This window comes from Trachinotus anak, unplaced genomic scaffold, assembly GCF_046630095.1.
Source record: "Trachinotus anak isolate AG129_WGS33_773 ecotype Australia unplaced genomic scaffold, CSIRO_AGI_Tana_v1 ptg000031l, whole genome shotgun sequence".
NCBI lineage: Eukaryota > Metazoa > Chordata > Actinopteri > Carangiformes > Carangidae > Trachinotus > Trachinotus anak.
Window position 1 is genome coordinate 3,373,680 of NW_027273882.1, and position 13,053 is coordinate 3,386,732.

Below are 13,053 nucleotides of genomic sequence, written 5' to 3' on the forward strand. Positions count from 1 at the left end.
TGTATCATATAAACAGTACAAAAATAAATAGTACACATTTTTTTTCACTATTTTACATATTGTTGCACTGGCCACATGTTCCTTCATTACAATTAAATGGTTTATTTTGAGTCATTGTCCTGCTGTTGTAAATACTCAGGAGCCCACTAACCTGCAGCTGCAGAGAATCCTTAACAGATGCACAGTTCACTCCTGTTTGAGTAACATTTGCTAAAAGCTACAGTACCCAGCTGTTTCAGGAAATGTCTCTGCCTTTTTTTAAATAAAGAACCCAAGTAAATATTTGTGACATGTTTTTAAGGTTTTATGTCTTCAATTAAAACCAAGATATTTAGGTCTGAGTGCAACAGATAGCCTGGGGCAGTGAGGAAGTTTGTGTTTTTGTTTGTTGACAATGACAAAAACATACAGTACAGTTAACCTTAGCTTTTAAATCAAGTTGCGCTATAGAGAAGGAAAATGGATTAAAAAAATGTACTGAAAAGAAGTTTGAATCAGGCTAGAATAACAAATATTAAAAATTATTACGTGGGGTCATGCAGAGTCATTAGCCTCTGTTCGTTCAGTTCAGGTTTTGCCTGTTTGTTTGTTTGTTGTTTATGCAGATGATGACACTGATGACAACCATTGGAACACAGTCAAGTGCTTAAGCAGCTCTTGAACAAAGAAAGAGAAGCATCTAAACAAACTCCAGAAATACCTGCTGAGCAGCTCTGCTGTGCCTTTATTGTAATGTGTAAGTGCTGTGTTGAATGACGTGTGTATGCGTGCCAAATAGTTGAGAGGCCATATATCACTTCAGATGTGTAAATCTGTACACATCACATAAGAAGCTCAACTGAAAAGTGAACTTTCAGCTTCTATGCATTTCATCTGTTACCTGTCAAGATCCTGGATATTCCTCTGAGTCTGTTCCTCCACCTCAGAGAAGAGCTGGTGGGCGTTTCTGACTTTCTCCTGCAGCTGAATCCCGTCTGCAGACAGACTCTTTAGGCTATCAGGACTGGCTATGTTGGTCAGGACACGCAGATCCTCCTGCAAACTCTCTGCCTGCTCATCCTGGGTCTGGAGTTGCCGACACTGATCCTGTAGAGGAAATTAAATTAGTGTTAATGATTAGTGTTTTAAATCCTCAGTTATCATTGTCCCGACTTTAAAGCTACTATGTGCAGAATTTTAGGTGATCATTGCATCTATTAAAATCATTCTGCAGAGTTTGGAACCACTGGTGAAAACAGGTGTAGTCTATGTTGCTTTCACTCCAATCATCTCAGTGTCCAATGTGCATTCCTCTCTGGGACAGTGTTTTGTGATACCTCTGAGGAAGCAGTTAAGTCACATATTTTCTAATTTTTCACAAGGATGCTTTAAAGTGCATTAGGCAAGAATTTAAATATCTAGGTTCACTCCACTGGCCCAAAACTGAGCCCATGTCATTATGGGAAATCTTCTCCACATACAAACGAACAATGTGAAATGTTGGTTTGTTTGCATTAAGTCGCTCGTTTAAACCTTTAAATTCTAATTCGTCCTGATGCCACTTGGTGCAGTGAAAGTATAAAGTTACATAGTGCTTCAGAGCAACATGATTTGTGTTGATCTAGATGAGTATTTATACATAAAAACTCTCCCTTGATACATCTTAAATAACCCTGACACAAACCTATGTGGAATAATACATTTTAAAAAAGATCACAAATATTTCTAAAAAAAATATATATTCTAATTTTTAATTCTAATCTAATTCTAACTGCATCTTAGAGCTTACTTTCAGTTTTGCAAGGACTGTTGCAACATCTGAGCCACTGAGAGCAAGGAGGGAGTCCTGAATCTTTTGGAGGGACATGAAGCACTCGGCCATCCTGGCAGTAATTTGTCCCTCAGCAGCCACCATCTGCCTGTAAACATCCTCAGCCTCGGAGCCAAGCTCCTTCAGCTGCTCTATCTTCTTCCTCATCTGGGTCTCCGCCACCTAGGCAAAACAAAATTAACCAACAGACCTGCGCTGACAAGACACTGTGGCTCCATGTATGTGTGTCTCTGACAAGCACGTAAAAGCTACATGCTCTACCTGCAGCTCCAGTGGGGGCTCTGTGCTTTGAAGCAGCGACTGAATCTCCATGGTTCTCTGGTGGAAACGCTCCACACTCTTCTCCTGGGCCTCAATCTCGTCCTTGAGACAGAGAAAGGGAGGTTATCATTATTCACAGCAGCTGTAGAGACCTAGAGATCATTTAGCTTCCCATAAGACACACCTGAGAAGTCTGAAAGGTGTGTATAGTTACAGAACTATAAAAACAAATCCTAGTTTCACCTGCAGTGTCTTGATGTCATTCTCTGACTGAAAGGATGGAGACTGAGCAAACACTGCTAGTTTATTTGCAGTCCAGCTCTCCACCTCTTCTCCCAGCTGGAGGACTCCATCCCACAGAGTCAGACCGAGGTGCAGGTTTTCAAGGTGGGAATCTGTTCTTTCTGATATCTGCAAGAGCGTGAATTGTAATGAACACTATCACTCAATTATTTCATTATTCACATATATGTGATCATCCACACATAAAACAAAGGGGGTAGTAAATTCTGCTTTAATAACAGTGGGTTTTATGCTGGTGAAATACACTCATAACACAATAACCTGCAAGAAAAGAGGTTTGACAGAATATTATTCCCATTATACATAAAGCGACTAAACTCACATCCAGCCAGCTGTCCATCAGAGCATCAGCTTCGCTCTCAAACAGGATGACGGTGCATTCTGGTATCTGACGTAGGTGAGAGTGAAGCTGCCTGCAGACACTGCGGACCTCCTCTATGCTGTCCCCAAGGCTGTTCAGCTCTGCCTTTCTTTCCTGAACCTGAGTGAGCACACATACACACACATTTGTATTTGAGTGTCAGCACAAAGAGCCTAATCCGACGATCTAATTGAGATGAAAGGATGGTTTGATGTCTACTGTATGTTTTCTATACTTTACTTGTGGGCCAAACTCCAAAAAACTTTGTTATACCTTAGTGTGGAATCTCTGCAGGTTGTCTTTCCCCATGTAGGAGGCTTGTTCACTGATGGTGCTTTCTGCCCTCTGCAGTGTCCCAGTCAGCTCACCACGAATGCTCTGAAACCTCTTCAGCAGCTCAGTTAGGACACGACACTGCTCCAGCCTGTATGGGATCCGTAACACACCACACACATACACACCAAATAAACAGAATTTGCATGAGAGACAGAAGCTTCTTTAATAATCATTCATCGTTGTGAGTGCTCCTCTGGTCTTTACCGTTCAGTTACAGCTTTTGTTGTCTCCTTCCACTCGTCCTCCACCTCGCTGCTCTGGCTCACATCGTAGAATCCTGATGAAGATGCATCTTGTATGTGCTGCCGCTCACAGAGGAGGCCGGCAACACGACTTTCCAGCTCTGTCAAAGCTCGTGTCCTGAAGAGGAACAAACCATTGTTAGTGTGCTGGGTCATCAGTGCACAGCGGCTAAATAGAGAGGTTATGGATGAATGGAGACTATTGACACTGTGAGAAAACAGCACTCGTGAGGAGTTACTATTATCTCCTGATGTGTGGAATACCAATGTTTGGCCTGTGTACACATTTAATTGGTGATTCTCCTTTAGTTGCAGTTTTATACTATGAGCTAGACATATAATGAACATTTTTTTTGTTTTGTTTTGACATCCTCTTAAACCTCTTAAAAATGCAAATAGGTGGACAACTACACCAGACTCTAGTCAATATCCCAAAGAATCCAAATACCTAAAATTATTCTCTATTAGTTTAGTTACTTAACACAGTCTTCTGTGTGTGATGTAGTAAACATCTGATATTCCACCCACAGAGAGGAAACAGAGAGGTTAGAATGAAAAGAAAAAAGTCATTTATTGATCCAGATCAATGCTGTACCTCTGCTGCAGAGCAGGCAGGGTGAGCTCGTGCAGCCCCACATGCTCAGCTGCTCCCCTCATCTCCCTCAGTGCTCCTAACAAGGCGGCTCTCCTCTGGACCATGCTCTTCTTCTCCTCTCCCTCTTGCTTAATTTGGCTGCTTCTTCCTCTCTGGACAGCGCCATCCCCATCAGAACTGCAAGCCAGAGCCTTGTGCTCTTCCTCCCTTTGTGTCTTTGTGTCATTCTCTCCTTCCAGTCTCCTCCTTTTGGCCTCCAACCCTGACTCCTCTTCGGCCCCACCTAGAGGGAGGTGCTCCTGCTCCTGTGCTCCTCCCTGCTGTGGTGAATCATCCCAAGCCTTTGTCTGGCGTATCTCCACAGGATTCAGTTCTTGATTCTTCTCCATTTGTTCTTTTGCTATTGGATTCTCCTCATCTTTGCTCTCCCCTTGCCCTTTGGCTCTCATCAGCTTTTTCTCCACATCCACAACGTGCTCAGACAATGATGTCACCACATCCTGGCATGTCACAGTTGTGCCATCCATGGCCAGAGTCATTCCTGCTGCCTTTAAATTGCTGTCAGCACTATCACATTGTTCCGCAGCCGTCTGCAAACTCTGCTGCATTTCTGTCTGCCAAGAATGCCTGTCCTGTTCCCAATCCGCCTCATTTTGCTGCCTGCTGGCTTCCTGGTTTGCCAGCAGAGCCTTGACTTCCCTCGCTGTGTCCAGGAAGTGATCCACAGCCTGGGCAGCTGACTGAACCTTCTCCAGCTGCTGTCTGAGCTGCTTGAGGTGACTGGCACTGTTGTGGAAAGCCTGGTGGAGGGATGTGGCTTCTGGTTGTTGTCTTTCCTCTTCGCTGCTTTGTTTTGTTAGTTTTCTCATTTCAGACTGCAGCCTGTCGTCCATCTCCTGGGTAACACATCAGGGATTAAACTTTGCATATTTCTCTCTCAGAATTTAAGTTTTATTTTCTGAACAAAGCAAAGATATACCTTTAAGTCAGATTGCAGACTATGGTTGGCCAAGTTGAAAGAGGAGACGTCCACAGACTGTTGGATGTTGTTGTCCAGTTTTTGTGTGATCAGCGTCATCGTATCATGTGCAGCCTCCAGGTCAGCAGTACCCTCAAGAGACCTCATCCTGACACAATCCAAAGTAAAAGCTACTGTTAGAATGAGTAATTACTATCTATGGTACTAAAAAGTGTTAATTCCATCTGCTGATGAAGATTGTGTAATGCAATTGAAAGCTCCAGAGTAACTACTAAATGGACCTTGAGTGAGTTGTTTCCAAGGTCAAGAATAAACTTTGAAACTCAACTTTGGAGCCAACACAGATGAGGAGTGCTAAACAATGCTCAAAGAAAATTGAAATTTTAACATAATTTCAATGTTTCCATGACAACTGAGAAAACATCATCTGCGGATGAAGATGAAACTTCTGAACGGCTCCTAAATAGACCTTAAAGTGCCTTGACCTTTTCAAGGTCAAGGTGGAGCTTTAAACTCATCTCTCACGTTTACACTCTGAATGATGATTCTGCACTGATTTTTTTTGAAAGATCAACAACAAGGAAAATATATGCTTTATCTTAAGAGATAACTGAGTACTGTTGATTAAATCTGGGAGGTGCTGTACCTGTTCTGCAGGCCCATTTGTTGGCCTCTCCACTCCTTCAGTACTTCCTGTTCAGCAGGGTGTTCTTCCTGCAGTGGGGCGACTGTCTCTGGGATGATGGTCCACTCTGCCTCCTGCTTGGTCTCCACAGTGTTGCCCCTGACAACCGCCTGGGAGATGGGAGAGACACATAGTGACAGAGGAACAGAGTTAAAGATGGAGCGGCAGGCCTATCCAATTACTGAGGATTAGAGCTCTACAGCTGGTGCTGTGCCTTGTAAGTGGTAACTATGGTAACAAAAAGTGTGACTCTGCAAATAAAGTTTTGAAAATATGTGTCTTTTAAAATTCATTCATTCATGCATAGGTGACATTTTTATGTAAACGAAACACGAAAAACAGAAGGAAAACACATATTTATTCTAGTGAGTCTCAGGCTGGAAGGTTGACATCTTCGGCATCATGAAGAAGGAGAAATGTGCAGAAATATAGATTTCTAGGATTTAAACTAAAAAGAAGTTGTGACTTTGAAGCTTTCTCCTCCTTTCCTAGAAGCAAATAATTTACGTCAAGTGTCTCATAGTTTGGTTGTAACAGAGAGTGTGGCAGGTCACATACAGTAACTGTCTGACTGTTCCAAATAATGTCCCAATAATTCAAACTACTGTAAAAAAAAAAAAAAAAAAAGAAGTACCAATTAAAACTTAAATGTGAAATTTTAACAATTTCACAGTGAGTCCAGCATTTGTTTTGGTTGTAACACTCACTGAAACCTCGTCCACCCAGATCACATACATTTAATAAGCTATTTAAATTACTTTTACATCGCATGAAATGATTTTGAAGTTGTTCAAACTTTCGAAAATGCAACTTGGAGCTCACAAAGTACTGAAATACGTGGGGATGAGAAAAGCAGTCATGTGATCTGATGGCACCTGTACATGAGTGCGGGCTTGCTGGTTGCTGTCTGTGACGTGCAGCAAACGAGCCTTCAGTCGCTGCTCATGAGCTCGAAGTGAGGACTTCAGAATTTTCTCGGGGCCGGAGCCTCTGTGTTGAGTCGGGTGGTCCTTTCTGTCATTTGGGGCGTCCTGAGACCACAGTGGCAGGATATCACGCTGAAGCCGCACTGAGCCTAAGCCTGCCATAGGTGAGAGGTCTTGTTGTGGGCTGTCCGCGCTCTGTTTCTGTGGCAGACTGCTGCTCGGCCGTGCGTCAGCTGACACGCCAGTCGCTCTCAGCGGGGCGTTTCCCCCAAGCTGCCGTCCCCTGCTGGGTTAAGAAACGTTCCACAGGGGGAGGTCAGGACCAGTCAGTTAGAACCAGCACAAAAGGCTTTTCATTAAGATTAATAGACTTGAAGGATTACCGAGTGACAGTTGTTATGAATAAGCTGTCTGCTTCAATTCAATTCAACTGATTTTAGGATAAATTCTAATGCAACAAAATTTAGTTCTATTTCTGTACAAATTTTAATATGATAAACTGAAATCTGACATTGCTTCTGCAGTTTAAAGTTCTACCTCCCACTGAGAGGCTTTAGCATCAATAAGATACACATGAAATATTTATCTTGCTCTGTGAAAACTCTTTTTATTAAACTGAGCTTGTATCTGAAAAATGAACTGAATTTTATTTGTAAATGAACAGAAGGAAGGAAAAGAGTTCCCATCAAGCAAAGGTCAAAAGGTTAAATTAATATGAGCGTAGTTAATGTTGTCAAATTGAGGGACTTTCAATAACTGCAAGGCTATTTGTAGAAAATCAAGGGCTCATCACATGACACTTGTCACAGTAATACAGAAGAAAGAAAATTATTCATTTGAAACAATTTCTGTATCAGCACAAATATCCATCATGTGACATTGTTGAGGAAATTTCATCTTTTTTCATCATAATTTCATTTACAGCAACGGAGAAAGCTGCAGTACACTGACAAATGTAGGTGGTATGCAAAATAATAACCTTTGCTGCAGAGCAGAGCAGAGCAGACATAGTGGAAATACAGACTGACAAATGCAGATTTTATTATTTCCTTCTTAGCATTATAGCATCATCATACCTGTGCTCTGGGTTCACTGTGTCACTGGTTTCCTGTGATTCATCTGTCTCCTTCAGCTCCTCTGTCGCCAGGCAGGATGATTTACCTGGTGTCACTGTTTCACTCAGTTCTCGGAGGGATTCAGCCCACTCTTCGGCAGGTGCAGCTCTGTCTGTGACGACCTGTTGGGTGGGTGGTAACGTGAACCTCTGAGAAACTGAAATCTTTCCGGCTATCTGGCCAAAATCAGACAGGTTGCCACACAGTGCAGTCAGATGTTAATGTCATGTTACAGGGTTATGCAAGTACCTGCTGTTGCAGCATAGAGTCATGGTCAAACTGGTCAGTAGCTTCGTGGGGAGCGTTAGTTTGGCTTTCACTTTGCACAACAGAAAATGGCTGCTTTCCTTCTCTGATCTTGGACCATAGGAACAGAATGAAGGCAGCCATTTCTCTGCGTACGTCCTGAGTGTGACACAAACAGAAATGGCAGAAACGTGCTTCAGGTTAAATTCTGAGGAAAATATTAGTTATGTTAAGTTGTCAGGAGTTAAAGGTCTGGGAAAGTATTGGATTAATCTGGAACACCACAAAAAGTAAAACCAGTGTTAAAAAAAAACCTTCAAAATTTTTTTTTTTGCCAAGTTTCCAGAAATGTAAGAATTGAACAGGAAACACAGCTAATCAAAATCAATTTCTATGCAGCTCCACTTAGAATCAATAAAAACAAAGAAAGCTTCAGGTGTGTTTCTGAAAACCTGTCTTTGACTCATGGGCACATCAGTCTTTTCCTGACTCTCTATCATACCTCCCACTGCTTTCTGACTGAGTCAGAGAGGAGCATCAAGTCCTGGAGCTGGGGCCCAGAGCAGAAGGCCCCATAACCCTCCACAGCAGCCAGGAACTCTTCGAGGATGACAGGCTGCAGCATCTTTAAAGCCCGCTGCACAGAGAGACACACAGCTAGACAAACACGCACAAACCAAACTGGTAGCACAACACAAAGCGAAACACCACAGACCTTTAAAGAATGTGTCCTGATTCTGAGATTAAATTGGGGATTTGTAGGGTCTGGATGTTGTTGCATTTAAAGCAAACAAAGCCAAGCTTCTGTTTTAATAGGCGTCGTGGAAATACATGGAAAGCTGGCTTTACAGTCACTAAGAAAAGTCTCACACTAATCAACAAAGTATAAAAGTGTGTTTTTGGAAAATGAAAAATATCTGAAAGTAAAACAATAACATTTTTAATCTAAATTAAAATTAAAGAATTGAAAAATGAAGTGTTGAAAGACTTTTCACAAGACAATTCAGAGCTTATACTTTTATCTACAGCTTGAAAAACACAGTTAGGGTTATTGATTTCCATTTTATACTTTAATGTTTGAAACTGTACCTGTTTCTTCTTGGCTTGTGACTCTGAAACCTCTTTGCCGCCAAATAACTTGATGGCTTGATGGATGCGTGTGTGCAGGCGAACTCTGGCTTTCTCCAGCCGGCTTCTTGCCATTGACTGGGCTTTCGAATGAACTTCACTGCGGACCATAACTGGTGGCTGTGGAGATGTTATATTAACCTGAAGCGTGTTTTCTTGGCCTCTCATTCTGGATTTGGATTTTTGAGTTTGTGCAGGGGACGAGCTTTCATTTCCCTCTGTTACTGTACTTGTGACGTGCTTGGACAGAGTCAGACTTTTCTGAGATGTTGGCCCAACAGCGGTTTGGGTCAAAGAAGGTGAAGGTTGATCACTTTGACTGGGACTTGAAGCTGGAACACTGGGTTTGGAAAATGACTGAGGCTGCATCACAAGCTTAGATTCAGCTTCTTTTACACTTTGAGAAAGAGAAAAGTGAAAATGAGGAACTGGTTCCATCAAAGGCTGTGGCAGCATCTGTATTTTAACATGGGGTATAACAATAGTTGTTTCATCCTGTGTGTTCCTGTGCTGGTTTTTGGGCCAACTCTGGAGATCTCGCATCTGAGATGGAAACTGAGGTGAAAGTTGACTTGGGTCCTGGGTTTGCAGATTCCCAGTCTGGTCTACATGTTTGGTTCTTGCCACAACAAGAAACCCAGTCTCTGTCTGTCTCTGTGTCTGAGGGACATGCCCCTTAAACCCAAGGGAACTGAACAGTCCAAGAATCTCCTACAAAAATAAAAAGAAAATCACATGAATACGAGTAACTGTTGAGGAACTGAAAAAGTCATTAGTTTAGTTTAGCTCACCTGGCAGTGGGAGACTGCCTCTGAGATCCTGTCCTGCATCCCAGACGTACTGAGGTGCTGCAGAGGAGAGGTCTTCTGTACTCGTGCAACAAAGTCCCGCAGATCCTGTTCCTCAGTCACAACCTGGTTCTCCAGCTGCGAGCCTCTAGAGATCAGCATCTACAAAGGATTATATTATAAGGCCTGTATTTGTTTATGTGTATTTTATTGTTCAATTTTAAAGAAGGTGTCACCCTGCTTTAGCTCCCACACCGTTTACCCCTCACTGATAAACACATTGTGAAAACACCACAACAATAAGCACTTAAGACCAAACAATGAGGCTGAGAAATATATTCTAAAATCTGGAGCCTGTTTCAGCAACTTTGCAAAAGGCAAACTGGAATTTGCAACATGACATTTGATACTTTGCTCTTGCTTATTTTCTTATGTTTCAATAATCAAAACAATCATTTAACTTTAGATCCATGAACAATGTGAGATACCTGCAGGACTGCAATATGGAAGCAACAATGATTTGTGAATTGTAAAAGCTGCTGCATCTAAACAGTGTTTTATGATGACTTTAACATTTAAAACTTAATTAGAAGGAGCATGAAGTTTTGGCTTGCTGACTTTGGCTGCAGACTCCATTGCAGGGCGTCCTCTGTGCTCTTTGTCCTTTAGGTGCTGGTAACAGTCCAGGGCGTCTGTGCTCCAGTGGTCCAGCTCAGCCAGACGACCCTCCAGCCTGGATGCAGCCCGCTGCAGCTCCCCGCAGGTCCTCTCTGCTTCAGCCAGCATCTGTCATACAGACACAAGCAAACCCCTATCATTAGTTTGCCATTCTACAACATAGGAGAGTGGAAAATGGCAAAAACATTATGTCAATAATAAACACACATTGTTGTCTGGATGCTGGTTTGATAAAGTTTGGCTTCACAATGGGTTCAGCCAGAAAATGGAAGAAGGAATGAGACCTGTTTAACTGCATCAGAGTGAGTCAGTGTTTTTACAGGTGAGTACCTGTGGGAGAGTTTGCTGCAGGTTCTCTGTGTGGCTGAGAGATGACATGTCCACTTCTGCCATCTTTTTACTCAGCAGCTGGAAAAAAACAAAAACAAAAGTCGACATAGTAGAAGTTAAAACGAGAGACCAGATTTTAATGTTCCTGATTTTTGTTATAAAAACTTTTGTACGTTTGCCAACCTGTAGTTTCTGTCTGTTTGCCTTCAGTGGGACAGAGGCCACGTCCAGTGGTTGTCTCAGTAGCCAGCTGGCCTCCTGGGTCAGTGAATGCACCATTTGCAGACACGAGGGACCGACACTGGGCTCCGATGATGCTTCCTAAAGAGAAGACATGCTTAATGTCTTGCAACCTCTGCTTAAGTTATTGCTCATGTCACATTTTGGTTTGTGACAAAATAAAATACAAAATAAATTAAATAACAAGTGTGTAAACTTCATCAGATCAAAAACTATTATGATGAACATTTAACTGTCCTTTCTTGAAAAGTCAAACTTACAAACTTTGTCCTCTTCACACACTCAGCCCACTGCATGTTGACTTTGCGGAGCTGTTCAGCTAGAGTGCGGCTGGTTGAAGTTTCTGTCACTTCAATAAGCGAGTTCCCCACCTCATTAAGTTTAGCTTGACATGATGTCCACTCCCTCATATCCTGCAGGAACCAAGACAATAGATAAAACGTTGTTTTTTTTGACAGACAGGCAGTGAGACGCCACAGTGAGATTGGTACAGATTATCACCTGCGTCCCTGCAGCAGGAGACTGGGCTTGTGACTGTGCGACCTGTGTGAGCCACGTCTGCAGAGAGGTGAGGCACTTGTCGTAAGTCTCCCACGCAGACACCACTCTCTCCATCACCCCCCTCACAGCCGGCACAGCTTGTGTGACCAACTCAGTTTCACTCTCTGCTTCTTTCACCTGACGATTAACCAGCTGGGAACCTTCACCTGGGGGGGTGAAGAGTGGGTGGAAGTCAAACCTATTGACTATCAAAGACTAAGCTTGGATTTCATGCTAACAGAACTCCTTTAGCTCGTACCTAGTGCTGCCTTGCTGGTGTATGCATGTGCCTTCTCCTTCAGGTTTTGGAGAGAGTCCATCAGAATCAACAGCATGCCTTGCCGCTCCACCGTTTCCTAGACAACAAATCAGAGGCATCATTTATAAGATACAGTATGTCGGGTTAACAAATTCTAATTGAGCCAATTAAAGAAAAGAGTGTTACCTTTTTTTTCCTAAATCCCCCCTTTTTTTTTTTTTACATATACACTCACATGCAAGTCCTGCAGAAGCACATGCACGGCCTCCTTTGATGTGTACGGAGATTTCCAGGTCTGGATCTTCGCATTGATGCGGTTCAGGAGGTCCACTACAGTCAGACGATGTTCCTGGTATTCCAACTTGATCCCTTGATATTTGGCTGTGACTCTGATATGTGTTACACTGTTTTCAAATGAAAAAAAGTATTAACACATTATCCAGGGAGGCTGTTGGTATAAAAGAAGCTACTGCAGATTATCAGTGATTTTAAGAGTTCTTGAGATTTTTACCGTCTTTTTATCTCTTCAAACTTTTCAGGGGGCACTGCCACGTTCCCTGAGTCGTCCATGTTGTAGTTGTCGAGGATTTTAACGTGGTGGCTCATCTCCTTAATTAAAGTCTGCAGAAAACCAGAAAAAAATATTATGAGCACATAAAGTAGATAATGAAAAGTTTGAAGCAGTCCTAAGATATTTTTATGCTTCCTGTTCATAACAATTCTACCTCATTCTAGTCTAATGGTCTATAAATAAATTCAGAGTAGTTTCAGAGTTTCAGAACAAAAAAAAGTACATTTTGGATTTTTGAGAACAGGAAAGATCAAATTTGTTCTGCAGCTTCAAAATGGAAAATAACCTTTAGGGTTTCTTGTTGAGCTCTTGCTTCTTTAGCGGCGCCTGCGTGATCTTTCACCCCTCCTCCCTCCTCTGTTAGCGCTGCCTCTGCACGCTGCAGCCACACCATCACTGAGTCCAGAGGAGGAGGAAGACTCAGGTCCAGGTCTGCTTTACATCTCTGCAGCTGAAGAACGACACACGCATACATACACAAACCGGTCATTGTCACATTCTCTGTCAGCATTTCTCAATCAAACAGAGACAAAGAAAGTGAATCAGGAAGGATTAAAGGCTTTTTTCACTAATTCCATATGGAATAATGGTAACTGATGCTCTTACAAAAAAACAACACAAAAACACAGGATATAATAAGGGAACAGGGCAAGAGTGGTC

At 42.4% G+C, this 13,053-nt stretch overlaps 1 protein-coding gene across 11 annotated transcripts in view; it reads right to left on the reverse strand.

Annotated features, from left to right (window-relative positions):
- Window positions 1-13,053, reverse strand: part of syne2a (spectrin repeat containing, nuclear envelope 2a) — an 83,881-nt gene that overhangs the window by 61,324 nt on the left and 9,504 nt on the right. For 10 of the 11 annotated variants that reach the window (XM_071467631.1, XM_071467632.1, XM_071467629.1 and 7 more), the window contains 25 exons: window positions 12,680-12,844; window positions 12,334-12,443; window positions 12,058-12,226; window positions 11,823-11,919; window positions 11,525-11,730; window positions 11,284-11,436; window positions 10,967-11,104; window positions 10,784-10,861; window positions 10,394-10,561; window positions 9,779-9,937; window positions 8,949-9,698; window positions 8,362-8,496; window positions 7,863-8,018; window positions 7,575-7,735; window positions 6,448-6,784; window positions 5,534-5,682; window positions 4,888-5,035; window positions 3,909-4,804; window positions 3,276-3,431; window positions 3,009-3,159; window positions 2,697-2,855; window positions 2,315-2,482; window positions 2,072-2,173; window positions 1,769-1,972; window positions 881-1,086 (listed from right to left, as the gene is read on the reverse strand). In XM_071467631.1, coding sequence (XP_071323732.1) covers window positions 881-1,086; window positions 1,769-1,972; window positions 2,072-2,173; window positions 2,315-2,482; window positions 2,697-2,855; window positions 3,009-3,159; window positions 3,276-3,431; window positions 3,909-4,804; window positions 4,888-5,035; window positions 5,534-5,682; window positions 6,448-6,784; window positions 7,575-7,735; window positions 7,863-8,018; window positions 8,362-8,496; window positions 8,949-9,698; window positions 9,779-9,937; window positions 10,394-10,561; window positions 10,784-10,861; window positions 10,967-11,104; window positions 11,284-11,436; window positions 11,525-11,730; window positions 11,823-11,919; window positions 12,058-12,226; window positions 12,334-12,443; window positions 12,680-12,844 — 5,321 coding nt within the window. The remainder of the gene's footprint in view (window positions 1-880; window positions 1,087-1,768; window positions 1,973-2,071; window positions 2,174-2,314; window positions 2,483-2,696; window positions 2,856-3,008; window positions 3,160-3,275; window positions 3,432-3,908; window positions 4,805-4,887; window positions 5,036-5,533; window positions 5,683-6,447; window positions 6,785-7,574; window positions 7,736-7,862; window positions 8,019-8,361; window positions 8,497-8,948; window positions 9,699-9,778; window positions 9,938-10,393; window positions 10,562-10,783; window positions 10,862-10,966; window positions 11,105-11,283; window positions 11,437-11,524; window positions 11,731-11,822; window positions 11,920-12,057; window positions 12,227-12,333; window positions 12,444-12,679; window positions 12,845-13,053) is intronic. The other variant, XM_071467639.1, reaches the window with a different exon arrangement.